Source organism: Rousettus aegyptiacus, unplaced genomic scaffold, assembly GCF_014176215.1.
Source record: "Rousettus aegyptiacus isolate mRouAeg1 unplaced genomic scaffold, mRouAeg1.p scaffold_m13_p_14, whole genome shotgun sequence".
In the NCBI taxonomy this organism is placed as follows: Eukaryota; Metazoa; Chordata; class Mammalia; order Chiroptera; family Pteropodidae; genus Rousettus; species Rousettus aegyptiacus.
In genome coordinates, this window is record NW_023416289.1 from 9,571,653 (window position 1) to 9,596,953 (window position 25,301).

Below are 25,301 nucleotides of genomic sequence, written 5' to 3' on the forward strand. Positions count from 1 at the left end.
GCCCGACGAACTAATTTTTTAAAAGTCTACTCTTAAAATCCTATTCAAGTTCTATTCTTCTGAAAAAAGTGATTGTCATAAGATGTGTTTAAATAATTTTCAATGGCGCGTGGATGCAAGACCAATGCATTATAAAAATTATAAAAACATTCTTCAGGCGCCGGTTGGGGACCTTTATCCGCCGCGCGCCAACCGGAAGGTCCCTGATTTGAGAGCTAATGGCGAACGCCGGCGGTTTGGCGTTGGCGATGTCTTAGTCCTTGAAGAAATTCTGCATCCGTTGGATACCTACGCCATCCTCATTGCTGCAGGGTAAAGAAGTGGCCTCCCGACTTCCCCGTGCCTACAGAGGGCTAGAGGGGCCATATGGGAGGGTGGGCTGAGTTTCTGGTGGGGGTCCTTGAGGCAGCCTATGTCCGGGCAGGGGACCAGGAGGAGGTCGAGAGGAGCGCGTGAATTAGGAATTGTTCCCTGTTTCTGTCTACAGCGATAAAAGAGGACTGGTTCAAAAAAAACCTTTTTAGAGATTGTCTAGATTTTAGGCCCGGGGGCCTTGACCTACGGGAGATGTAAGTAGGCGGGAGGGACGTCTTTTCTTGGAGAGAGTAAAGGACACGGACAGGAAGGTGAAAAGCCCAGCATATTATAAGCTTAAATAACAGAAATAGTTTCGGAGCCTGTTTTGAATTTACTTTTTGGTATTTAGGTAACATTTCTTCTGATCCTCAGTTTCATCATTTGCAAAATGAAGGGAAATACTGTCTAGAAGATTTGGGATTTTAAAATGCGATTATGTTCATTTGGCACATGAGAAGGGATGGAGTGAGCATTCGCAGGCTCTTTTTTTAGTAATCGCAGATAAGAGAGTGAAGTGGAGGAAATCACAAAATTTACCAGGTTTTCGTTGCTGATCTTCCAAAATACACCTTTCCCCAGTTCCCAAGATAGTAATACTATAGCTAGGACACCTATATTTAACCAAGTTTGAGGAAGCTGAGTCCCAGGGAACTGAATGGATGGCATCAGTTACAAAGGAACTGGAAAATTCTTCAGCTATAAAGAAGGAAAAGTAGCCTGGAGAGAGATTTCCAGGGCTTCAGAAGTGGCCTGTTTTTTCCTCTACCCCCCCCCCTTTTTTTTTTAACACAATTCTTTATCTTTAATACAGTTAATACAATGACATGGATCACATTGATAGCATAATACTGGCTTTACTATTAATTTTGTTATACCTGCACCTTTGAAATTGTTTGAAATGTTATGACTAGAAGCACGATGCCAGAGAGTACAGATACTTAAGTACAAGAATTACATTTGCTATTTTTCAATTGAGAGTGATTGCTATATATTTTCTGCCTATTTTTTCCAACTTTAAGCTGAGCACAATTTTCGCTGGAACTTTCCCAATGTCTAAGCCCTTCTGGGTGTGCGTCCTTGACTCTGGCCATGTGTTTATATTTGTTTGTAGGTCATTTCCCCCATTCCTTTTTATCTCTCCTCGGACCTTTCCCTGGGATCCTAGAACAATAAAGGTGTTCCTTAGTTTCAAGTAGAAAAATTTATATACATTTCCCACCTGCAGGATTGATCTTTTCTGTTCTTAGTCACCCTGCTTTTGCCCAACCCAGAAATGATTATAAAGATACTTACTTTTTCTCACTTAACAAAACCAAAATATATGTTAATTGCACAATTACTTGGATTTCTCAAATTCTCTTGCTTTTGTCTCTGAATAACTGAAGTAAAATAACACAAGTTTATTTGCCAACAGTATTTGTGTAGGTGTAGTTTTGGGTGATTCTTCTGTGGTAGAGGTTATACATAAGTTTGCAGTCCTGTCTGATGGTAGGAACGCTTACTGTATTCTTTTAAGGAGGCCTGAAGTGGCTGGAATTCAGTTTTAGTTTTTGATGGTGTAGGTTTAAATTTTAAATTCTAATCACTCAAATACAGAGGTATTTGAGAGATGCATTGCACACTACACTAAGTCACCAGTGTTTATCGGATTAGCAGGGATCTGTGGGGAAGTAAGGACTCAAAATATTGCTGGGGATGTAAATTGGTGACTTCTTTGAAAGGTAATAGCTCTCAAAATTTCAGATGTTTGAATCTTCAATCTAGCAGTTTCATGTTAATAGTAAATACTTCTGAATGTATGATTACTTATATATGAATGATTTTCTTTGCATCAGTGTTCATCATAGCAAGAAATTGGGAACAATCTAAATATTCATCAGTAGGGTATTGGCTAAATGAGATCTAATGTACCCATTCAGTGGAATACTCTGCTACTGTAAAATAAAAACGAGAAAGCCTTTTGTGTTTTGCTATCTCCAAAATAGAGAAAATAATGAAAAAATAAATTGCAGTGTAATATGAGTATACAATATATGGTACCCAACCTTAAGTTAAAAAGGGGATAAAATCCAATATTAGGATATGTTCTTTCTTACCCATACAGAAAATATCTGGAAGGACAGGATGGATATAACTTGGTGAAATTGATTCTCCCAGGGAGAAATAGATGGCTAGGGAATGGGTATAGGGAGCTTTTTACTGAGCTTTTGAATTCTGAACCTTGTGAACTGTAGCCTATCCAATACAAGTAAAGGTAGACTTTAGTTTCTGTGGCAGAAAAAGCAAATACAGTGTTGTGTAAATGGTACAGATCTAGCTCCCAACATTTTTACCACTTATGTGACCTCAGGTGATTTAATTTTTTAGCCATAATTTTCTTATCTATGAAATGGTTTTCTTAGTTTTAATATGAAGTACTTGATAGATTGCTTGTGAGATTAGAGACAGTATATAGCAAAGTGCCTGGCATATAAAAGGAGCTCTAATTATAAATATGTCATTCTTTCATGGGCCTTACTCTACTGGTTCTGCCATCAGCCAGAAGTTCCTATACAGAAATGTTAACAGTTACCCAGTTGATGTTACTTTGCTTTTATGCGCTCTTAGCTTACTTTGACGTGGTGTAACCCGTGACCGGATTGTGGAGTGGCAGGTGACTCAGTATCGCTGCCACCATGTTTCTGTACAACCTGACCTTGCAGCGAGCCACTGGCATCAGTTTTGCCATTCATGGCAACTTCTCTGGTAAGTTCTCCAGTTATTATCCTTCTGAATGTAACATTTTAAATATTACTCGTTTCAATGCTTCATATTTTTTCCTGTGCTTTTTAGAAAAAGTACAGGAAAAATTTTAATCAATTTATATAATGCTTTATGGTTTCCAAAGCACTTTGGCATACTTGATGTTAGCTGATACCCAGTGACCTTTGGCAAGTAAGGTGGCCTGATAAGTGGTAGCATTGAGCATATGGAACTAGATTGGAATGAGATAGGATGGGAAGCCATTAAGATAGTGAAGACCTGACAGTGAGGATAGAAAGAAAGTGAAGGACATGAATTTCCAGCCTGGATGGCAGAGAAAATGTATTCATAGCAGGTTAGTTGAGACTTGCGTGAGAGTTTGGGAAAGGAGGAACTTAATTATTTTAAACAGTTGAGTTTAAAGTTGAGACAGCTCATTCAGGTGGAATTAGGTTGATGAGGACAAGTTGGCTGTTATATGTTAGGAGATGTTGATTGCAGTTATGAAAGCAAATAAACTTTAGGAGTGAGTTTAGAAATAAACAGCACATTTTACGTGGCAGCTTTAAAAGTTCTTTGACACACAGATCAAACTGCACAAAATGTTAATATGCTGTCTTAGAACAGTAGCCTAAAAGATGGGCTAGAAAGAACCTTTGGAGATTTTTGATCTTATGAAGCTAAACATATATTTATACCGTCTACAGACAATGCTCAATTATGCAGACATGTCAAATGTTAGGAAAATAACGTTTTTAAAGAAGTAAGTTGTGTAACCATTTTTAAAAGCTTTTATTTGACGTTGCTTTTGTTAGATCATTTCAATTGTAGGAAAAGTACCTTTTCCAATAGAATAAGTTAACTTAAAATACTGAGCCCCCAACTTACTCAATTATATCTATTTTTAATGGCATTATGATTCAACCAGGTTACTTTTTGGAAGAATTCTAGTTTTTTATGATCTTTGTTTTTTGGCATTCTAGGAACCAAACAACAGGAAATTGTTGTTTCCCGTGGGAAGATCTTGGAGCTACTTCGCCCTGATCCCAACACTGGCAAAGTACACACCCTACTTACAGTGGAAGTATTTGGTGTGATTCGATCACTTATGGCCTTTAGGCTGACAGGTGGCACCAAAGACTACATTGTGGTAGGCAGTGACTCAGGTCGGATTGTAATCCTGGAATACCAGCCATCTAAGAACATGTTTGAAAAAATTCACCAAGAAACCTTTGGCAAGAGTGGATGCCGCCGCATCGTTCCTGGCCAATTCTTAGCTGTGGATCCCAAAGGGCGAGCTGTTATGATTAGTGAGTAACTTTCTCTATTGAGTGCATCTCTGACTGTTACAGATGCTCAGTTTAGGATGACAATGCTGTGGTCTCGGCAGTGTGCCAGTGAAACAACCGAGTAAAGTTTGGATCACATGTGGATTAATTCCTTGGTGTAGAATTGCTTTACTTTCTAAAATAATGGGGAAAGTCTTAACATACTTTTTCTACTTCATGCCTAGTTAGAAATAGATGTTTTTCTACTTTTTACTTTATCTGTAGCAAAAAAGACTAAAACAAAATGGTTTTACATTACTAGACATGAGTATGGTTGCTTTAATCAGCCTGAAGTGATGATTCACATTCATGTCTCTTCTCTGACAAACCTCTTGAAGAAAATTCTGTGTATCTGATCAGGCCTCTAGAGGGCAACCCTCTCTGACTAGTCACAAAATAACTAAATCTAGTTGAAAGAAAGCTGGCGATTTTTGAATTATTGTTTTGTTTCCCAATTTCATTAAATCTAGGGCACCCTAAGATATTTTGAAGAGTTAATGGGCTATTATGATCCCTATTAGGAAGGAGGTGGCTAAAATGATGCTATTGTCTATTTTAATGATAGAGAACAAATCCTAATGTATGTATACAGTTCTGGCTCTCTGATTTTTAAAAAATAATATTGATAAGAATCTAGCTGTTTTTTTAAGCCCTTCTATTCACTACCTGGAAATCTTGTGTATTTTTGTCTCCTTCAACAATAGGTGCCATTGAGAAACAGAAATTGGTGTATATCTTGAACAGAGATGCTGCAGCCCGGCTTACCATCTCATCTCCCCTGGAGGCCCACAAAGCAAACACTTTAGTGTATCATGTGGTTGGAGTAGATGTAGGATTTGAAAATCCAATGTTTGCTTGTCTGGAAATGGATTATGAGGTAATGGGGATCAAGTCTGTGTGTGTGCTTTTCTCTCTCTTTTTTTAAATTTTTCCAGTTACCTCAGTGCTTTCCTAAGATTATTTTCTTTATTATTCAAATATTGTATCTTTTCTGCTAACAGATCTTTTATATATTCCAAATGCCTTACTGAAATTCTTTAAAATGTTTCAGGGCTTACCTGACAATGTGGTAGCACTTCGCTCTGATTTGAACAATCTTCCTGTGGAAACAGGATATTTATTAGGGGAAAGTTGCCTGAAAAGGGTAGTGAAACTATTTGGGATATTTTTTTCACAAGGAGTTAGTAAAAGGTAGAGCATACCATTTGTTCCCTTGAGTAGAAGGCAGTATCCTCTAGTAGAGAGAACCAGAATTAGGAGATCTGAGTTCTTGTTCCAGCTTTACCAGTATTTAGCAGTGTGAACTTTGGCAAACCATTTGGCATCAGTGGACCTCTGCTTGTAAAATAGATTGACCTTGTTTGTAAAATAGGAGCATCCTGATGTCTTTACAGCCCTGAAATTTGATTTTATGGTACTGATTAGTCTTTGTGCCACTGTACTCCTCTATAGGAAGCAGACAATGATCCAACAGGGGAAGCAGCAGCTAATACCCAGCAGACGCTTACTTTCTATGAGTTAGACCTTGGTTTAAATCATGTTGTCCGAAAATACAGTGAACCTTTGGAGGAACATGGCAACTTCCTTATTACAGGTACTTCTTTTTCAGAGTTGCTCTGTACTATTTTGCTTGATCCCTTTTATGCCTAAACTTAGGAGGGTTTATTTAACAGATTTCAGAAGCTAGTTAAATTATCGTAAATTTCAGTGCCTTGTCTGTTTTGATAATGTTTGAAGTTCATGCAGTGGTAAGCTCTTACCCTCTAGTGGGGGCAGGGAAGAAAGGATGAGAACAAGTCAGCTTGGAATATTGATTGCTGTGATATTTTGACTATAGTCAATCTTTCACTCTTGTTAAAATCAAAACCTAGGTCTTTGAAAAGACAAAAGAAGTGAATAAACCTAATAGGATAAATCATGTCCATGAATTTGAAAACTTAGATGAATTAAAAATAATTTAGAAAACTGTTACCAAATTGATCCAAGAAAAAATTAAGAACCTAGATAGACCAGCATCCATTAAAGAAATTGGAACAGTAGTCAAAAATCTCTTTTTAAAAGGTTAAGGTCTAGAATTTTCAGGGACCATAAATTTCTCCAGAGACTAGAAATTGAATGAAAACTATACTACTTTATGAGCCTAACATAACTTTAGTGCCAAAACTGGGGAAGGACAGTAACAAAAACAGGCTGGTTATGATTATAGATACAAAAAGGTAAAACTTTGGTAAGTCAAATTCAAATTCAGCGATGTCTTAAATGCATCGCAGCTAAGTAAGATTTGTGTAGGTACTCAAAGATGTTCACCATTAGAAAATCAGTATCCGTTTAATTTATTAGAAGACTAAAAGAAGGATAGCTATGTTTGTGATCATCTAAATCTCAGCAGTCTTAGGGACAGTGATTCAGTCCTTCTGAGTCATTTATTTGCACTTGGATTAATGTCTAAAATGAAATACATTGGTGGAGGATTTCGGAGAAGAATAATTCAAGACAACACTTATTTTAAAGCGTCAAATCTTAGGAAGGAGCCTATAAAGCAGAAGAACCTTGAAGAATAGATAACATCTCATTACTTGCTGCAACTTATTACCATACCTTTCGTTTATGAGAGCTTCATTCTTTCAACAGCTGTTCATTGAGTCTTTACAGTCAATATGTGAAAAGAGTACTGGATTCTGGGACTGCAGTTGTGAAAAATTAGATACAGTGTCTCCCTTTATGCCAGATGGAGTCTAGTGGTGAATATGTATGTAACAAAAATAATCAAGGTGTGCTAATTCCATGACATTGTAGAGGAGGGTGTCTCTAATTGAGGGAAAAGAAGGGCATGTGTTGGAGAAAGCTTTTTGGAGAACTATTCTCTAAGCTGAGACCTAAGGACTAGTTAGGAGTTATCTAAGTACAGTGTGGGTGGAGGAGTTTCTCTTGTGGATAAAGAGAACAGTATACCATAAAGCCCAAGTGCAAGAAAGAAAATGATTCAAAGAACTGAAAGCTCATTGTGATTGAATCATTTGAGCTAAAGGGCTGGGGTACTGTTAGTGGTAGAGTGGTAGCCACTGAAGGAGTCTAAGTAGAGGAATAATATTCTGAAGATTACAGGCATACCTTGGAGGTAGTGCAGGTTCAGTTCCAGACCACCACAGTAAAGAAGATATTGCAATAAGTGAGTCACGAATTTGTTTCCCAGTGCATGTAAAAGTTATCTTTTTGCTATTGTATTTTAAGTGCAGTAGCACATATCTAAATAAACAATGTACAGACCTTAATTAAAAAATATTTTATTGCTAAAAGTGCTTACCATCTCCTGAGCCTCCAGCAAGTTGTAATCTTTTTGCTGGTGGAGGGTCTTGCCTTGATATTAATGAAAACACATTATCTGCAAAGTGCAATAAAATGAGGTATGCTTGTACTTGCTTACATTTTGCCTAATGGAATGGAGCCTATTAAAATTGTAATCCAGGAGATCGGTCAGGAACTTGTTTCACTAAACCAAGAGATTGGTAGCATGAAAGCTGCTAATGAGCTAGAATAATTAGGGCTTTGTGAGGTGAGAGAATTGAAAAGTGACACCCAGGTTTCTGGTTTGGTCCTTTTGTTGAAAGTGGTATTCTTTAAGGTGCAAAACAGATAAGTTTGGGAAGGAACTTAAATTTGCGAACACGTTGTATTTTGAAGGTGCCAGTGGAATATCCATGTGAGTGTCCGTTAGGTGGTTGGATTATAGGTCTGAAGCTGGGAACTGAGTTCTGGCTTTGGAGCTGAAAATTTAGATGCATTATCGGCTATCTGGACAGGCTGAATCACTCAACTGCTCCATCCTTTTCTAGCATAACAGGAGAAAGCAACACTTGGAATGTTTCTCATCGTTAGGCACACTATGCCTTCATTAAGTTGTGCTGAAGGAGAGAGGGAATCGAAAGCTATATCGTAATTCATAGTTACAGCAAATCGTTGCTAAGTTTTATTTTCTCTGACAGTTCCAGGAGGTTCAGATGGTCCAAGTGGAGTGCTGATCTGCTCCGAAAACTATATCACTTACAAGAACTTTGGTGACCAGCCCGATATCCGCTGTCCAATTCCCAGGAGACGGGTAAGGTTTTTGTCAGAAGATATATTTGTGTTTGTGAAATGAACTTAATTTTTGTAATTACAGTGTAGGCTCTTAGTTTATCTGTTACCAAGTTTCAGTTTCTCTGTAAATGTTATCCTTAATGAAGCTGGTAAAATATTTTAGTAGCAAAAATCTGAGAAAGGGAATTAAACGCTAACACAATTTCCATTTTGGAGGAACCTGTGGACATTATCAGTTTGAAATTCCTGAACATTTCTAGTTTGAAGAGGCCAGGAATATCTGTTGGAGATAAATTGTCTTTCGTTCTGTTTGTCTCCCTTCCCCATAATTCCAACATACAGAAAATTTTAAGGAATAGGACAGTGAATTACTGTATGCCTTTCACTTAGATTACTGTTTTATTGCATTTCTGTCTTGTGTGTGTGTATACATATAAACTTTTAGGTTAAACCATTTGAAAATTAGTTGATGACATCACTTTGACTCTCCTAAGATATGGCTCCTAAGAATGACATTTTTGTACATAACCACACTGCCAGTATTGCGCCTAAGTTACCATTTTATGTAATAACAATTTATATATTTTTCATATTCTATTTTTTCTCATTCCCAAAAGTTTCCTTATATCTACCATTAGTCTATTTTAATTTAGAATATTTTCTCTCCCTTTTGTTTGTTTTGGTCTTATACTGACATTTTTTAAGAGTTTGGGCTGGTTTTCTTATAGTCTCTTCCATGGTCTTTTCCTCACGATTATGTCCAGGTAATATTTTTAATTGAATTTTTAAGGTGGCGACATGTATTTCCTACTAGATCATGTTAGGGGCCCACAATGTTGGTTTGTCTGCCTCATTGGTGATGCTAAGTTAGTCACTTTGTTGAGTAGGTGTATCTCTGCTCTCTTTTTAGTGTGAAGGCACCTTTTTCTTTTGTAATTGGCGTGGAATCTGGTAATGAACTTTGAAGCCGTGTAAATGTCCTTTTCTTCAACACATTTTTACCTAGTTTACCTTTAACCAGTTTCTACTTTGGTGGTTGAAAACTTATTGCTTTTAATTTTAACAGTTTGCTATGGAAATTATTAAGCGTATATATACAAAAGTAGAATATCGTGAACTTCTGTGTACCCAGCTTCGGTAGTTATCAACACGTAGGTAACCTTGTTTCATCTTTGCTTCCTCAGTCTCCTCGCAGCCCCAGGTTAGTTATCTTTTTAATATTAATTTATAGATTCTGCAGTTAAACCTTTTAGGAGTTGTTTATTTTCTTTAATACATGATATCTGAGTAAGAATCCATCAATTTTAGAAAACCTAAGAAGAAACTTAATGCTTCTTGGCAAGGAGTGGGAGGAAATTCAGTTTGGTTGATGAGACGTTTACTGAGCATCTAACTCCTGAGCACTGTACTTAATTTTGGGGCTGCAAAGAAGTTTAAAATGTGTTTTGCCCTTGAACTTATTCAGTGAGAGAAATACAGAATGTAGGGAACATTTTGGAAAAAAATCCAAAATCATAGCAAGGCGATAACCTCTTTGTAATCCAGGAAGTTGATGTAGAAAGGTCTTATGAGAGTAGTGTCGTGGACACAAGTTTTATTCAGAGCCTGAAGTCATGAGTCTTTAAAGTTTACGTCTCTTTTCTGACATTTTTGTCTGGAGATAGTTCTTGCCTTACTGACCTCATTAGGCTTTAGAGTGGTATTGTGGCTATATTTTGGTATCCAGGCTTTGCTGAGTATTTATTAGCACACAAGAAACTTTAGGTATTGTGTTTTGTGGCCACGGCTAGCAGGCTGCATTTGAGTCAAAGCTTGTACAGAGAGGCTCTAGGTGCCTCTAGGCCCTAGGCGCCTCTAGGCCTTGGGTGATCTGTATAATTCCTGTTTGTAAGGTGCTGAATTTAAGTATAAGGACTTATTTCTAAGATGATGTTGGTTGTATTATTTGATTTTGCTAGAATGACCTGGATGACCCCGAAAGAGGAATGATTTTTGTCTGCTCTGCCACCCATAAGACCAAATCGATGTTCTTCTTTTTGGCTCAGACTGAGCAGGGCGATATCTTCAAGATCACTTTGGAGACAGATGAAGATATGGTAAGCAGACCGTGATAGAAGCAGGGGAAAAAAAGACTACAGTATTTTATTTGCTACTCTGATTATACTGTCGTCTTATAACACTAGGCTTCCTTCCATGGTCTACCTTCACTTGCCTACACACAAGAATTTTTTTCTTTTCACTCCAGGTAACTGAAATCCGGCTCAAGTATTTTGATACTGTGCCTGTTGCTGCTGCCATGTGTGTACTTAAAACAGGCTTCCTTTTTGTAGCATCAGAATTTGGAAACCAGTGAGTAATCCTTTTAATTATCCTAGTTCACCCTGGTTACTGTAATAGTTGCAGGAGGGAGATGTGGCCTCAGGGTCACAGAGCTTTTCACAAGAATGTTTTGGTTTCCTCAGAAGTTGTGTCTTCCTTTCCCTTTGACATTCTTTCTCTTGGTTGTTTTCCTCTACTTCAGTGGCTTTGATTTGTACCTGTGAGTGGCTGCATACCTTTAGAAGTGATCTGAATTTTTTTGCTGGATATTTTATTGAATAAATATTTATTGAACGACTTAGTATTAAACATGTTCACAAACACTTGTATAAATCTAAAGAGAAAAAGGAAAAAGGAAATTCAGTGTAAGGATGTGTTATTGAGGTTCTTACTGTAGTCAGTGGGAACTTACTTCCATGAAGACCCGCTGAGCATGAAGCAAGCAGAGTGCATCTCAGAATTGCTCATCTGAAGGTTAACAACACCAGCTGCTCTCTCCTGGGTTGAAAGTTACCCCTGGGGGCATGAGCTCCCCTGCTTATCCTGTGGCTCAGGCGACCACCCATGGGATAGAAGTTCTTAGGGCAGAGAATGGAAAGACTACAGTGTACAGATGGGATTCTGTCAGAGTGAGATGGATTCATTCTTGTGAGAAATTATTGTTGCCGAAGCTGAAATTTGGAAGACTTGAGTGGTGAATTGGGGAATTAGAAATGTGCTGTGGTGTTTGTTCATTTAATCCTTGTAACAACCTGTTGATCAGTCAAACACTAATTTAGCATATGCTAAGTTCCAAGCACTGTTTTAAGCACTTTACAAATATTAACTCATGCCATTCCCTGCGAGAGAGTGCCATTATCCCCTTTGTAATTTAGGGAACTGGGTCGCAGAATTTAAGAAATTTGATTACACTAAATCTAACTCAAACTCTGACAGCCTGGTTCCTCAGCCTCCGCTCTTAAGCAAAACACTACAGTCCCAGAAAGTTTTACCGAGATTCAGTCAAAGCAGCTTTTACTGTGATGGAGATAGCCTCCTCACATTTTTCATTTAGTAGACACTGCTGGTGTTTTTGACAGGTGGTCTTTATCACCTGCATGTAGACATCTTGCCTGAATAAGGAGTTTATATTAATTCGCTTTTTGTATATGTGTTCTGTTTTAATGCTTTTGTAATAACCTTGTTTGCTTTTTCATAATTTAGCATACATTCTGATGTGTTTACCAAAAGTGTTAAATGCCATGAGGTTTGTTTGGCTAACAGTTATTGAGTACCTTATGTATTTCAGACACTGATTTAGTCATTCTGCTTCTAAAATGCTACATGGATGTTGTTTAAAATGCTCTGTATTGAAGGTCTGGTATATTATTTACAGAATAAACATGACCAGTAGTTGGTGTTTATTTTTAATTGAGCTGCTTTTCTAAAGCTCATTGCACATTCAGTTTACGGTGGTATGTTGTTACAGGTAATTTTCTCTCAAACTGCTTTCCCTCTTTTATGGTGTTTCTTTGAATCAGTTAACTAAGCATTAGCCACAGGACAGATCAGAGAAAGGCAAGATGACTTTGTTACTTATCTCTGGATATGTTTATGTTTGAGGAACAATACTGTGATATCTGCATACTTTTGCAAGGTCACCACCAACTCTTGTTTTTTCTTAAATTTGGCCTGTTGTGTGTGTAAAATAGGAAATGGTTATAGATTGCCTTTGGATTTTATTAATTTTATTTGAAAAACATTTATTAGGGGCCGTGCACTGTTGTAAGTACTTGTAGAATTCTGTAGGAAGGTACTGTTATTTCAGTTTTATAAATGAGGCAAATGAGGCACAGAGATTAGTAAGCCTATAGTTATGTGGCAGCAAGGTAAGGGGCAGAGCTGGGATTCAAACCCAGGCACTAGTGGGAGCCTGGTGCTTTTAACCACTGTGTTGCCTAGGCTCTTCCATTGTGCCTGTTTGAATTCAGTAGCCTGAATGTTTTCATTTCTTTTCTATTCTTAAAAAAAGAGAAAATCCTACTCAGCTATGCAGAGATTTCAAACTCAGTAATGCATGACTCAGTGCATGTTGTAATATTGATTAGACATTTATGTGAGTATTAATGTTATCAAACATTATCTTCAGATAGGACATGTTTTTAATTAAAGTCTTTGTTTCTCCCCAGTTATTTATATCAGATTGCACATCTTGGAGATGATGACGAAGAACCTGAGTTTTCATCTGCCATGCCTCTAGAAGAAGGAGACACATTCTTTTTTCAACCAAGACCACTCAAAAACCTTGTGCTGGTTGATGAGTTGGACAGTCTCTCTCCTATTTTGTTTTGCCAGGTGTGGGTCTTTCCAGTCATCTCCACAATGAGCAGTGCCAGGCAATTGTTTTTGCATTTGAATGAGTTTAAAGTTTTAACTCCAGTTAAATTAAGTTCTAGTCCCAGAGTTAGATTTGTCAGCATGTCTATGCAATTGCCAGAGTTGTAAAGGTGAAGCAGCTTTAAAAGTTCGGAAACTGAAAACCATTACCTAAATCCTTCAGCTTTTTTAAAAACATTATGAAACGCAAGTTCAGTGTACAATTCAAACGATACAAAAAGTTAAAAGTCTTATCTACAATTTTTTTTAGCTCCTCACTCCAGTGAGGCTGTCGCTATTAAAAGCTTGTCATGATTGCTTCTAGGTATCTTCTCCACATAAAAGCATAGAGACTCATCTCTCCCCACAAATGTGTGTTACATTTAATGTAAAAAGGTTCATATACTTCACAGTATTCCGACATTGATCCTTTATTACTTAATGGTCAATGCCTATGTTTATCCTTAAAATGCTCCAGAGACACTGGCATCAGTCAGTAGCAGAAACTTTTCAGTCACATCCTCAGGCAGGACCCTAAGGTGGTGTGAGATAGGAATTGCATCCCCTACTAAGGTTTTTAATTGTAACAGGACTTTTACCATGCCTCTTGGTCCTGGATTGCTGCGGGTTGAGTGACCATTAGGGATCACCCTACCCTGTATAGTCGATTGCACTTCTAGTGGGAGAGAGATTTGTGAGAGAAACAAGTCAACATTCAGACACTCCTTGTAAAATGAATCATTCTGAAATTAACTGCTTTTTTTTGACGAAGGGTTCTGAGGGCAATAAAAAATAAGTATAATTTCCTAATTTGATTTTTCTTTCCCTTTCATTGGAAGTGGAGGAAATAATTGTTTAAATAGTTTGTAGGTAAAGAATAAACAGGAAGTTAACATGTAGCAGGTCTATAAGCATTTTTTGTGCCATGGATCTCTACTGGCTTGGGGCAGCATCTGGATTCCCTCTCTGAACAATTTTTTATATGTGTGTAGTAATAAACTTGATAGCCAAGATAGCAAAACGTTATTTCAGTTGTGAAAAAGTAATATATGTGCTTTATTAAGGCTTTAAATAAGATGGTGCATTTAAAATAGGTGAGCCAATCTTTTTTAGAGATCAGTATGAAGGCTGTATATACACAAAACCCACATACTAATTCATATTAAAGTAGGATATACTGCCTTACAGTCGAGAGTTTTCATTAGAATTGTCCAGTTTGACAAAATTACAAGTGACTAACATTTTCATATATTGGTCAACAAATAATTGTGCTGGGAACCAGCAACTAGATGTCTGGGATGCCAATATGAGAACACTTGACTTCTCCATTTGGTGGCTAAACAACCAGATACAGTTACCCATCAGTTGGTCAGCTACTTCACAGGAGCATCTCTGGATAGGGCAGCTGTGATTGTGTGCAGTCCTAACATACAATTTTTAAAGTAGTGACGAGGGAAATGATAATTGGCAATATCTATAAACATTTATATGAATAAATGTGATTTTATCGGTGACAGTCAGAAATACTGATAAGTTTTAGTTTTCATTTAGAAATGGTAATTTCAGTTGGAGGCCACATAATACTTCACTAAAAAAAATCCTTTGTTAATTTAAGGACTGGTACAAGCCTTTTGTGTGTTGGTAAAACCCATCTTCCAACTGATTTGCTTTTTGGAACATTGGGCCTTTTCTTTCATGCTGCCAGGGCCAATAGCCAATATATAAGCTTAGTAAACTGAAAAGTAGTTTGTCCCCTGAGTCTAATCAGGGATCAGTGTGAAAACTCAGCACAAGTAGACTTTTTTTCTCTACAGATAGCTGATCTGGCAAATGAAGACACTCCACAGCTGTATGTGGCCTGTGGTAGGGGACCCCGATCATCTCTGAGAGTCTTAAGGCATGGACTTGAGGTAAGATCATCTGCAGGGGTTGGAGGGAAACATCGATGAAGCAGCTTACTGCATTGCTCTGATGAGATCTAAGATAAACTTAATATTTCTATGGAAGGAAAATGTTTTCTCTGTTTCCATAAAGTTTAGAAGTTAAATATTCTATTCCTTAACATGTTAGCACAACAGGCACATTTTAAAAATTGGCAAATGGAGATAAAAGGGAAAAAACATCTTGCCTAGTACCAGGCTTACTAGCCATAACATGGAGGTAAGGAAATCTGCATGGAACATTTTACTCCATTTCCTTCTAGTCTTGGTCTTTATTCAGAGATTTCAGAAACTTAACATTTTTTACTATGTTAATACTGTGTTTCTTTTTATATCTTAACTAAACTTAATACTATGTGCTCTTAAGTCATATCATTTTTAATGATTCTGCACTTCTCCATCCAAGTGGGTGGATCAGAATTTATGTAATGAATCCTTTATTGCTGGATCTTTTAGGTAATACATTCAAAATTATCTTCTCAAATCCCACATCTTACCTTCTTGGCTCTAGTGTTGAGTCCTTTCGGCAAATGTCCTGGAATTGATTTTGTTAGTAAAATCTATGACAATCTGCTTTCAGAGCTTGGAGTTAGCAGACTATATATAAACTTTTCAGAGGTCCATTGTCTATTTCTGTAGATTTTTATTGGAACACAGTCATGATAACCTCAGTTTTGAATTTTGGTTATTACTACTTAATAGCTGTTACTAAGCTTTTGTTTCCTTTTCTGTAAAATGGGCTTAATAATGGCACCTACCTTAAAGGATTGATGTGTGGATTATTTAATGCCTATCATCTGGCAAATAATAATTGTTCAATAAATGTTAGCTACTAATATTGCTATTAAGGAAGTTCAATAGATTTTTGACTGTAAAAATATTCACCAATCCACTAACTTCTCAATGACCCAAACCCAATTTAGACCAATAGTTCTTGCTTAGTTACTTGTATTATTCATTGGATTTTATTGGATTCCATATGATGGAAGCTAGCATGCCTCCAAAATGCATAAATGCATTAACAGAAAGTTTTGTGTAAAGTGTGAAATAAAAGACCCAATTAAGAATCATTTTGAGTCCCCTGCCCTGCCCCTACCACTTTTTTCCCCATTCTATATATTAAAAAAAAAAAAAAACCTTTGTTATATGTACACATATTTTAAAATTGTTAAACATTGCTTATGTTCCTGTATGTGTATTTGAACTGTGTTGTGTCTGCTAAATTATAGTCTCAGTTGAACAGGGTCGCTGTCAGGTATTACTTTTGGTATAGAGTTTAGCATATCTGACATTTACATTTGGTTGATAATTTTTCCAGGATTCTCCTGTTTCATGATCAGATATTTCTGCTATTAGTAAACTAAGAAAAAGATAGCGCCTTTGATGGATATACTTAAGTTCTTTCTACATAATGTAGTTATACAGTATAATATATAAAACTAATATATCGTCTCTAGGTCATTTGAAAATATTTAATAAAATTTTTGGTTTGGAATGGTTTTGGATTTACAGTAAAATTACAAAGGTAGTACAGAGAGTTCACGTATAACCCATACTCAGTTTCTCTTTCTAGATCATTTTGAATTCATGTTAGATACTTATTTACTCTGAGAACCTATAGGACATTCATAGGATTCTTGACTCTTACTTTAAGGGGCATAAAAATCTGGTAGGAAGGACAGGTCTTCAAATCACTTTTTAGAAAAGTGCCCTAAGAGATGGTGATTTTGGCTTTTGTGAGAGTTTATAGGTAGGAGAGATAACTGCCAGCCAAGAGGATAAGGGAAGCTCACTCTTATGAAATGCCAACTCAGATGGCCTGATTCATTTCTACGTGCCTTCTTTTTGAGGGTGATGCAGGCATGCCATTCCCAAAGGAAGCATATAGCTTCGGCTGTAACAACTACCCTCCAGATGTTTCATCATTTCTTGGTAAAAGTCTGTCCTAGGTATTGTCATTATCTCCAGGCTTTTTGGTTCTTAATGTTCTTTGACTAGACGGTTACTTTGTTTTACTGAAGAAAATTTGTTTTCCTTTATTCATTTTCTCTTAAGTTACCCAAGTGTCACAACACTTGCCTCTTGTACACTATTTTTAGCCCATTTTAAAAAACAATATGTCTATAACTATTACATACAGTTAACTCTTCTAAATTTACCCATTGGGAGAAGCTACTCAGATTTATTTCATAGTGTCTTGTCTGATTGGATCTATAATTATCCGTGGCAAATGCACTTTTTAAAAATTTCGAGTCTATTTCAGGCAGTAGGCTAAATTAAAGACCATGGTCAACAGCCTTTTATGCATAGTATCATAATTCAACTAAAAATATTAAAATTTCTATGTTTATGGAGAAAATCGGGTTTTACCTCTATAGTTGCTTCATTTGAAAGAACAACGAAGGAATGGGGGAAGACCCTTGCAGGCATGACTTGTCTATTGAATAACTATACTGTGTAGTTTCTATACTGCTCTTGTTCTCTTTTTACTCCCAAAGTCCATGTCACATGGAGGAGCTTCTGCTGTGGCCCACAGGAACAGCTATTCTGACAATCCCTCCCACCCCCTTCCTTACCTTCTTACTCCTTTCATAGGTCTCCGCTGGACATTTCCCTGGCTTTTTCCCCTTGTCTTTTTTGAAATATAATAGATAACTGGTTGCTTTATTTACCTTGTACAATTCAATGAGGTGGGTTTTTTTTTCAATTATAGTTGGTGTACAATAATATACCAGTTTCCGTTGTATAGCATGGTGTTCAGCAATCCATGTAACTCGCAAAGTGATCACCCCACTAAATCTAGTACTCCTCTTCCCTTTACATAGTATAACATTATTAACCATCTTCCCCATGCTATACTCTATATCTCCATGTCTATTCTGCATCTATCCATTTGTACCTCTTAATCCCTGTCTTTTTTTCTCCCCAACTCTCCTCCCATCTAGTATCCCTTTAAATATTCTCTGTATCTGCGAGTTTATTTCCACTTTTGTTGTTTATGATTTTGTTCTTTAGATTCCACATGTACGTGAAATTACGTGATATTTGTCTATCTCTCTCCAACCCATTTCATTTAGCGCAATACCTTCTTGGTCCATGAAGGCAATATCTTTCCATCCCCTTCTTTTTAGTCTGTGTGTCTTTTAATCTGAAGTAAGTCTCTTGTAAGCAGCGTATGTATGGGGTTTTTTTCTTATCCATTCAGCCACTCTATCTTTTGGTTGGAGCACTTAATTCTTTTCCATTGAGGTACTTGTTGATAGGAATGTAGTTATTATCATTGTTTATTCCTATTTTTCATATATGTTTTTTCTTCTTAAAAAAGTCCCTCCAACATTTTCTGTAATTCTGGCTTGGTGATGATAAATTCCTTTAGCTTATTTTTGTCTGGGAAGCTCTTTATCTGTCCTTCAACTCTAAATGATAGCTTTGCTGGATAAAATATTCTTGGTTGTAGATCTTGGGTTTTCATTATATCGAATATTTTGTGCCAAGCCCTTTTGTCATGCATGGTTTCTTTTGGAAATCAGCTGCCAGCCAGGCTTATGGGTGCTCCCTTATAGATAACTAACTACTTTTCTCTTGCTGCTTTTAAGATTCTCTCTGTTTTTAATGGTTACATTTTTTAAAATCCAGCATATGTTGTGAGCACTGCCTTTGGGACCTTATTATCTAGTGTAGTTGTAAGCAGGGAGCTGAGATCCATGCTCACTGGATATGTGGTTTATCTCTTCTGTCAGGTGTCAGAAATGGCTGTCTCTGAACTACCCGGTAATCCCAATGCTGTCTGGACAGTGCGCCGGCACATTGAAGGTAAGCGGCCCTTTCCAACCCTCAAAATGAGGGTCCGGGTGCCATTGACAGTACAAGGCTTAAGAGACTGCATTCATAATATTTCTATATCACATCTAGCACTGTATACTAGAAATTTTTTCTGGCCTAATACCATGTTTTTGAGGCTTTCCCAATCAGGATGTTTTCACATACTATTTGTACACGTTATTGAGGGATGCATAGGGTGACTATTAATATTCAGTACATATACACTTGGATGTCGTGGAGCTGTTTTGTGCAATGGTTTTTGTTTTTAACTTTAAGACACTGGTTCCATCTGTGTAAGAGATATGGTATGAAGGAAAGTTTTTGCGTAATTTTTTCTTCAACCATGTTCTTATCTATTGTGCTGATAACACAATGAAATTGATGGTGTTATTCTAGATATTAGGAAATTTGTTAAAGCTTGCTCAATAGGTGTAGTTGTTTTTAAGAAAAGCAGGGATTGATTGAATAGAATTGGAATTTTTGAGTGAGTGGAAAAGAAGGAGTGGAGGAAAGTGAAAGGGGTCTGAGCTCCTTGATAAAAATGGTCACCTCATCCTAAAATTTTGAAAGCTCTGTGAAAATGCATAGTAACGCAATGCCAGGAAAGTCTTGTGACAATTGAATTTCATTCATTCCCTTAGAACTATAACTCAGTTTTCATTTTCCCTTTGATTTACTGTGGGACCAGAGGTCATTTCTATTCTTGGACCTCATTTTTCTCTTGTTCCCTCAGGAATGTGGACTGGTGAGTAAAATCATCCTGGCCAGCATACAAAGCTTTTCCAAGAAAACAGCTGGAATTCTTCCTGATATTTAGATGTTCTGATTGTGAGGAACAAATTTAAGGAAGCTAGGAAATGTGTAGGAGGGAGACCTCTGTTAGAATATACATGTTGGTAGATTTTGTTTCCATGTAGGCATTGGAATCAAGTCTGCATTAGGAAGAAAGGAAAAGTGAATAGGAAATCAGTAGGTTTATTTTAGCTGAGAAATAATTATTAGATAAATAGTTTTAAAAGATTTCCCTGTTGCATGTAATTTCATAAACTGGTCAGTGCTTGGTGTCTCATCGACATTATGGTTCTTGAAAACATTGCCTAGACTATTTAATTAGAAAGATCCTTTGAGGTAAAGCTTGGTGTGCTCCCCCTTGTGTGTTTAACTTCTTAAGCTTTGTTTTAAAATAGATTTAGATTTACAGAAAAGTTACCCTCATTTTTATGAAGAAGGTGGGAAATCACAGGTTGACTCTCCCAAAGTAGCTCACCATGGTAATGGAGATTGAAAACCCTGTCTCCTGAATCTCAGTTCAGTCCTTATTTGACTAACCCTGCAGTGGGAGTCTGTGGTTCTTTCTGATTTGGTGTAGGATAAGTTCTGTACTTTTCATCCTGCAGTCTTTTGAATGTCCACTGTATACATAGTAATTAAGATAGTTCCTTACTTTCAGAACACTTGCCATCTGAAGAAGACAAGTATACCAAACTCTTGTGTTCTGATAATGATAAAAAGCACAAACATGTAGCCAAAGATGGGATTAGAGGAGAGGGAATGGGCATACGTTTGAAGATCAGGAAAGGCTTTTTGGGAACAATGTTTGGTAAGTTAGCGATAAGCAGTGTGGTGCATGATGGAACTTGTAGCAGAAAAATGTTCTGCTCTTAATACCAAAATCTGAGAGAAGACTGTATCTCCATAAATTTTACTCTTTAGAAACTCCGTTTTGGGCTATCACTTATGAAAACAGGTCAGGTTTTCTCTGTTCATTCTCTTTTCAGATACCCCAAGTTACTATTGAGTGAACATCCCACATGTCCACACATGCTGCAGTCTTTCAGGCAATTACTAACCTTGGCTGGTACTTGGTGATGCACACTACCAATACCAAGCCTTTTTTTCTCTTCCACAGGTGGCTGGTGAAGGTGCTGATTACCACAGGTGTGTACCTACTGCTAGGGTCTACCATGAGGTCTTAGAGTTTACCCAGGTAGAGGGACCTACACAAAATGTTGAGGCAGCCCTGATGGCATCTCTCACAGGGTAACTTTGCAGTTGGATATCCACGCGCATTATAATAGTGCACACACATCTGCTTGTATATTGAGTGGTCGGTGGCAGGAATCAGCCTCTCTCATTTTCTCCCACAGAATGTGGAAAATGCTACTGATTTGTCTTTAACTAAGTTGAAAGAGCCTGTGGCTGGAAAACCTTAGCTTTATACTCTCCCTTGGAGTTTTGTATGTTCCAGGTGTTTTGTATGATCAGGCCCTGGAGACCCCCTTCCCCCTTCTGCCCTCCTCCCCAGTATAATCTGAGTCAAGACAAGCACCAAGTAGTCAGAATATAAATTATATTGGGACTTAATAGTGGATGGTCACTTGCTTTATCCTTTGAAGTGGGCTGCTTATCGAGTGAGCCTCAGATACTAAGGCTGGGAAAAGAAGAATAAATCGTTCTCTCTGGGGTGCTTCAGCAGTGCTCAGACAGATAGAAGTTCTTATTAATTGAGACAAAAGATGCGTTCTCATACTCTAATTAATTCTTCACTGAGATGTGAACTGATGTTTTTTAATACGAAACTTGCAACCCCTGGAAAAAGGTAACATGAATATTTATGGTTCGTAGCCATTTACCTTGACTGAAGCTCGATTTTGTTCTGAACTCCAACTTTTAACCTGTAACCTTAAGACATAAGAATAACTAATATGCTGCAAGTTCTTCCTTGCCATAAAATGGAAAGGATAAACATTACAGTATGCTTAGTATTATTTATAGGGTGATGGATATTTTGAGGAAATCTGTAATGTTAAGCAGCTTTCAGATATTAGTCATTGCTCTACCACATGTTGAATTGCCCTATTTAAATCCACTGAGCAATTCTTTATTTTTATATTTGAGTGGTTCGACGCCTTGGGGCCAAAGGGAAGATAAGGCTCCAGGCAGCCTTCCTTCTTCCCTCCACTCATTCTCTTGCATGTAAATCAAAAATTGTATGATCTCTTTTCTGGCAGTCAAGCCCCTTTTCCTCCTGACTGAAGGAAAAGACTAGAAATCCTGGCCAGTTTTTAGAGCCCTTGGATGTTTAGCTTTAATTTGGTCTGATACAGTTTTTAAAGCATTAGGTTTCAGTAATGAGAACGTGGGAAAGAACACAATAGTCATATAATGTTAAAATTAAGTAATTCCTGTTGTTTTTACACACCCCAGAAATTTCCAGTGCAAAACCTAAGAGTGGGTGTAAAATCTTCCACATTTGGTGTTTTGTGGAAACTGATTATGGTTTTGTTGGATGCTCTTAGGGTATCTTTTTCAGCAGTATACTAATGATATAGTAAAGAGTTGTACATTTGAAATCTATATCGTTTTCTTAACAAGTGTCACCCTAGTAAATCTAATTTTAAAACAAAGATATCCCTTTCAAAGACAACCGTATTATATTTTGTGAATATGAACAGTGTTGTCTTTAACAGATCTGTATCATAAGATGTCCCTAAAGCATTTGGTACATATTCACAATTATATATAACAAAATAATGTAAAACCAGCTATCTGCTTGTCCAGTGTTATTCCTTGTGATTTAGAAATTGAACTCTTATATGGATTCCTGGTGTAGTCAATTAGATTACACCGATTGGAAAAGATCTTTGATTTTTTCAGCCACCCTGTCAGTACATGCATGTATTAATCGAAGCAAAAATTTTGCAAAACAATGCTTATCCTTACTGTGTGTGACACAATTTCATAAATCACATTGGTTTCTATATATTTTTATTTAAAAATGCTAATTGCAACTCACCAAATTTTTATGCCCTGCTAATGGGTCAGAACACTATTATATACTATAGCAATAGTATATCTTCACTGCTCCACCCCCCCCCTTTAAAAATAAAGAATGCTGATTCTGCTGAACTGATCCAGTAATCTTAATTCAGCTGAACCACCTTTGGAACATTCAGAGCCCATATTGTATCCTTGATTGTGAGTGAGATGGATCAGCCTCATAGCACTGAGCTCTGACAAAGGCTCAGGCAAACAGTTCTACAGCTGCTTCTGCTTAGAAGAGGTAGCTACTCCCAGTTTAGTACCTTGTTTACCTGTCATTCTGTCCCTTGTTTACCTGATTTTTGGGTGAGAGGGACAGAAAGGGGAATTGATAGAGAAAATTCAAATGTAAAGTAGGAAAATCAACTTTTTAGAAAGTAAATGTGTCTTTCTTCAGCAGTTACCAAGCTTTATGCCTCACATGTGCTGGATGTGGGACACACATACACACAGAAGCTGTTTTATGTTGTAGGGTGGAATGTATGGGAATTGGATGGCCTTAAATTATGGGATCTGCATGAGAAACTTGAGGTTGCCTGTATCCTCAGTTCCTCTGACCTTGAGAAACTCATTAGTGTTTGTTTATCCAATTGCATTTCATTAACTGAAAAGTAAATCCTACTAGAATTGCTCATGACCACTGAATAGTTGTATTTTTAAATAGTGAAAAACTAGAGAAGTACTAGCAGTATAAACAATCCCCCCTCCCTATTTCCTGGTTATCTAGTGTTCTTACAGAATTCCTTGGGACATCCTAGGATTCTCAGTTTCCAACTGTAGGATGACTTACTTAGTCTCGTGGAGGCTTAAGTAATCTATTCATTAGATCTTGTGTTACTACATAAGCTTCATTCAGAAGAAGCTTGGGGACCTTTCCTGATTATAAGGAATATCTTTTAAGACTAGCTCATGATTGGGATCTGGCACAAATAAGTTTAGCTTAAACATACATAAATATTGTAGTATTTCAAAATTTCTTCATAGCTCTGATTCCCTTGCTTTGTCCTCTTGTATTTTTCCAGCAAATGTCTTCAGAAAATATTAGTTTTCAGAGGTATTACAGGTGGGCATATCTACTCAATGTGTTTAGGCATTTAAAAGAAACAAAGTATATCTGTAGGTTTTATGACCTTCAGTTATCTTTTGGATCATCCTGTGCTGTTTGTCACATGACTGTGTGATGACTACACGTAGAAGTGCCTTGGAAGGTTTCTGAAGAGAAAACTTAGTATGTCTCATTTGGCTTTGTAACTAATGAGTTCTTAGCTAACCAACTCCTTTCTTTTCTTACCTTTTTCAGATGAATTTGATGCATACATCATTGTGTCTTTCGTGAATGCCACACTAGTGTTGTCTATCGGAGAGACTGTGGAAGAAGTGACTGACTCTGGGTTCTTGGGTACCACCCCAACCTTGTCCTGCTCCTTGTTAGGAGATGATGCCTTAGTACAGGTGAGGATTCTCAGTGCTACTTACCTGCTGGCCTTTCTTAGTTCTTTCTTTGCCCTTGAAGTGTAGACTGTTGTGTTCACCTTAGTGAACTTTGAACTTCTTTGAAGTGGATGTTGCAAGACATGAACCTTCTTTAAGTTGCCCTTGCCTGGGGCCTGATAACTCTTGTCATTTACTCAGCTGGTGTGACAGGCAGATCTGATAGCTATGAATGTGGGTGATGAGTCACATTGCTAAAGTCAGGTTTCCTTGTGTTACTCTAGGTGTATCCTGATGGCATTCGGCACATACGAGCAGACAAGAGGGTCAATGAGTGGAAGACCCCCGGAAAGAAAACAATTGTGAAATGTGCAGTGAACCAGCGACAAGTAGTGATTGCCCTGACAGGAGGAGAGCTGGTCTATTTTGAAATGGATCCCGTATGTTATTGATTATTTACTGAGACTTAGTAGAGTCCAGAGGCAAAGATGGGAGCTGTAGTGTAGGCATCTAAATTATATTCATAAGAAAGAAAATAGGGGGAGGGAAATCATTCACATGCTATTTTGGCCTTTTACGGGGAGAAGGGGGTCGGTAATGTTTAATTATAATTGGCATAAAATCCCATGTTAGCAATGAATTACTTGCTTTTCCACCAAATATTTGCCATAGGTTTAATTTCTGAAATCTGAATTCATTTCAGAGGTTTTTTTGCTTTTCTATATGGAGACATGTTGAGTATACTTAGTTATGCTCTCAGAATGTCTTTTGGATGTGGCCAGATTATATAGTCTTAACTATACGTATATTGAAATTTTTCTCTTTAACTTCCATATTTGAATTCACTTTTACCCAAAGTATTCTCATAAACAGATAAAAAGTGTTATGTATTTCCATTTCCTGAGAGCTAGGTTGGCTTAGAAAACAGGTGGTGCATTGTAGTTGTCAAAGTTCTCTTGATTCTTGTCAGTAATTTTGCCTGCCGTTAGCCTGTAGAAGTCAGTCTTGGGACCTCAAGTAGAGAAATTCTTGGTCATTGGTTATAGGAAGAGGAGTGAGAGGAAGCAAAAAAGAACTTAACAGTCCCCTTCTTTCCCTGGGCCCAGAG

General features: G+C 37.3%; 1 protein-coding gene and 2 non-coding genes across 3 annotated transcripts in view; all 3 read left to right on the forward strand.

Moving 5' to 3' along the window:
• The first annotated feature begins 174 nt into the window (after positions 1-174).
• SF3B3 (splicing factor 3b subunit 3) overlaps positions 175-25,301 on the forward strand; it is a 41,760-nt gene continuing 16,633 nt past the window's right edge. Inside the window, exons 1-13 of the mRNA XM_016164463.2 lie at positions 175-312; positions 2,965-3,102; positions 4,083-4,409; positions 5,132-5,304; positions 5,880-6,021; positions 8,411-8,523; positions 10,463-10,600; positions 10,750-10,853; positions 12,992-13,157; positions 14,993-15,088; positions 18,859-18,931; positions 24,063-24,214; positions 24,478-24,633. Coding sequence (XP_016019949.1) covers positions 3,033-3,102; positions 4,083-4,409; positions 5,132-5,304; positions 5,880-6,021; positions 8,411-8,523; positions 10,463-10,600; positions 10,750-10,853; positions 12,992-13,157; positions 14,993-15,088; positions 18,859-18,931; positions 24,063-24,214; positions 24,478-24,633 — 1,710 coding nt within the window. The 5' untranslated portion in view covers positions 175-312; positions 2,965-3,032. The remainder of the gene's footprint in view (positions 313-2,964; positions 3,103-4,082; positions 4,410-5,131; positions 5,305-5,879; positions 6,022-8,410; positions 8,524-10,462; positions 10,601-10,749; positions 10,854-12,991; positions 13,158-14,992; positions 15,089-18,858; positions 18,932-24,062; positions 24,215-24,477; positions 24,634-25,301) is intronic.
• Positions 4,712-4,791, forward strand: LOC118611564. The gene has a single exon (XR_004954522.1). It is a non-coding gene; the product is annotated as a small nucleolar RNA SNORD111 (small nucleolar RNA).
• On the forward strand, positions 10,106-10,196 carry LOC118611563. Its single transcript, XR_004954521.1, has one exon. It is a non-coding gene; the product is annotated as a small nucleolar RNA SNORD111 (small nucleolar RNA).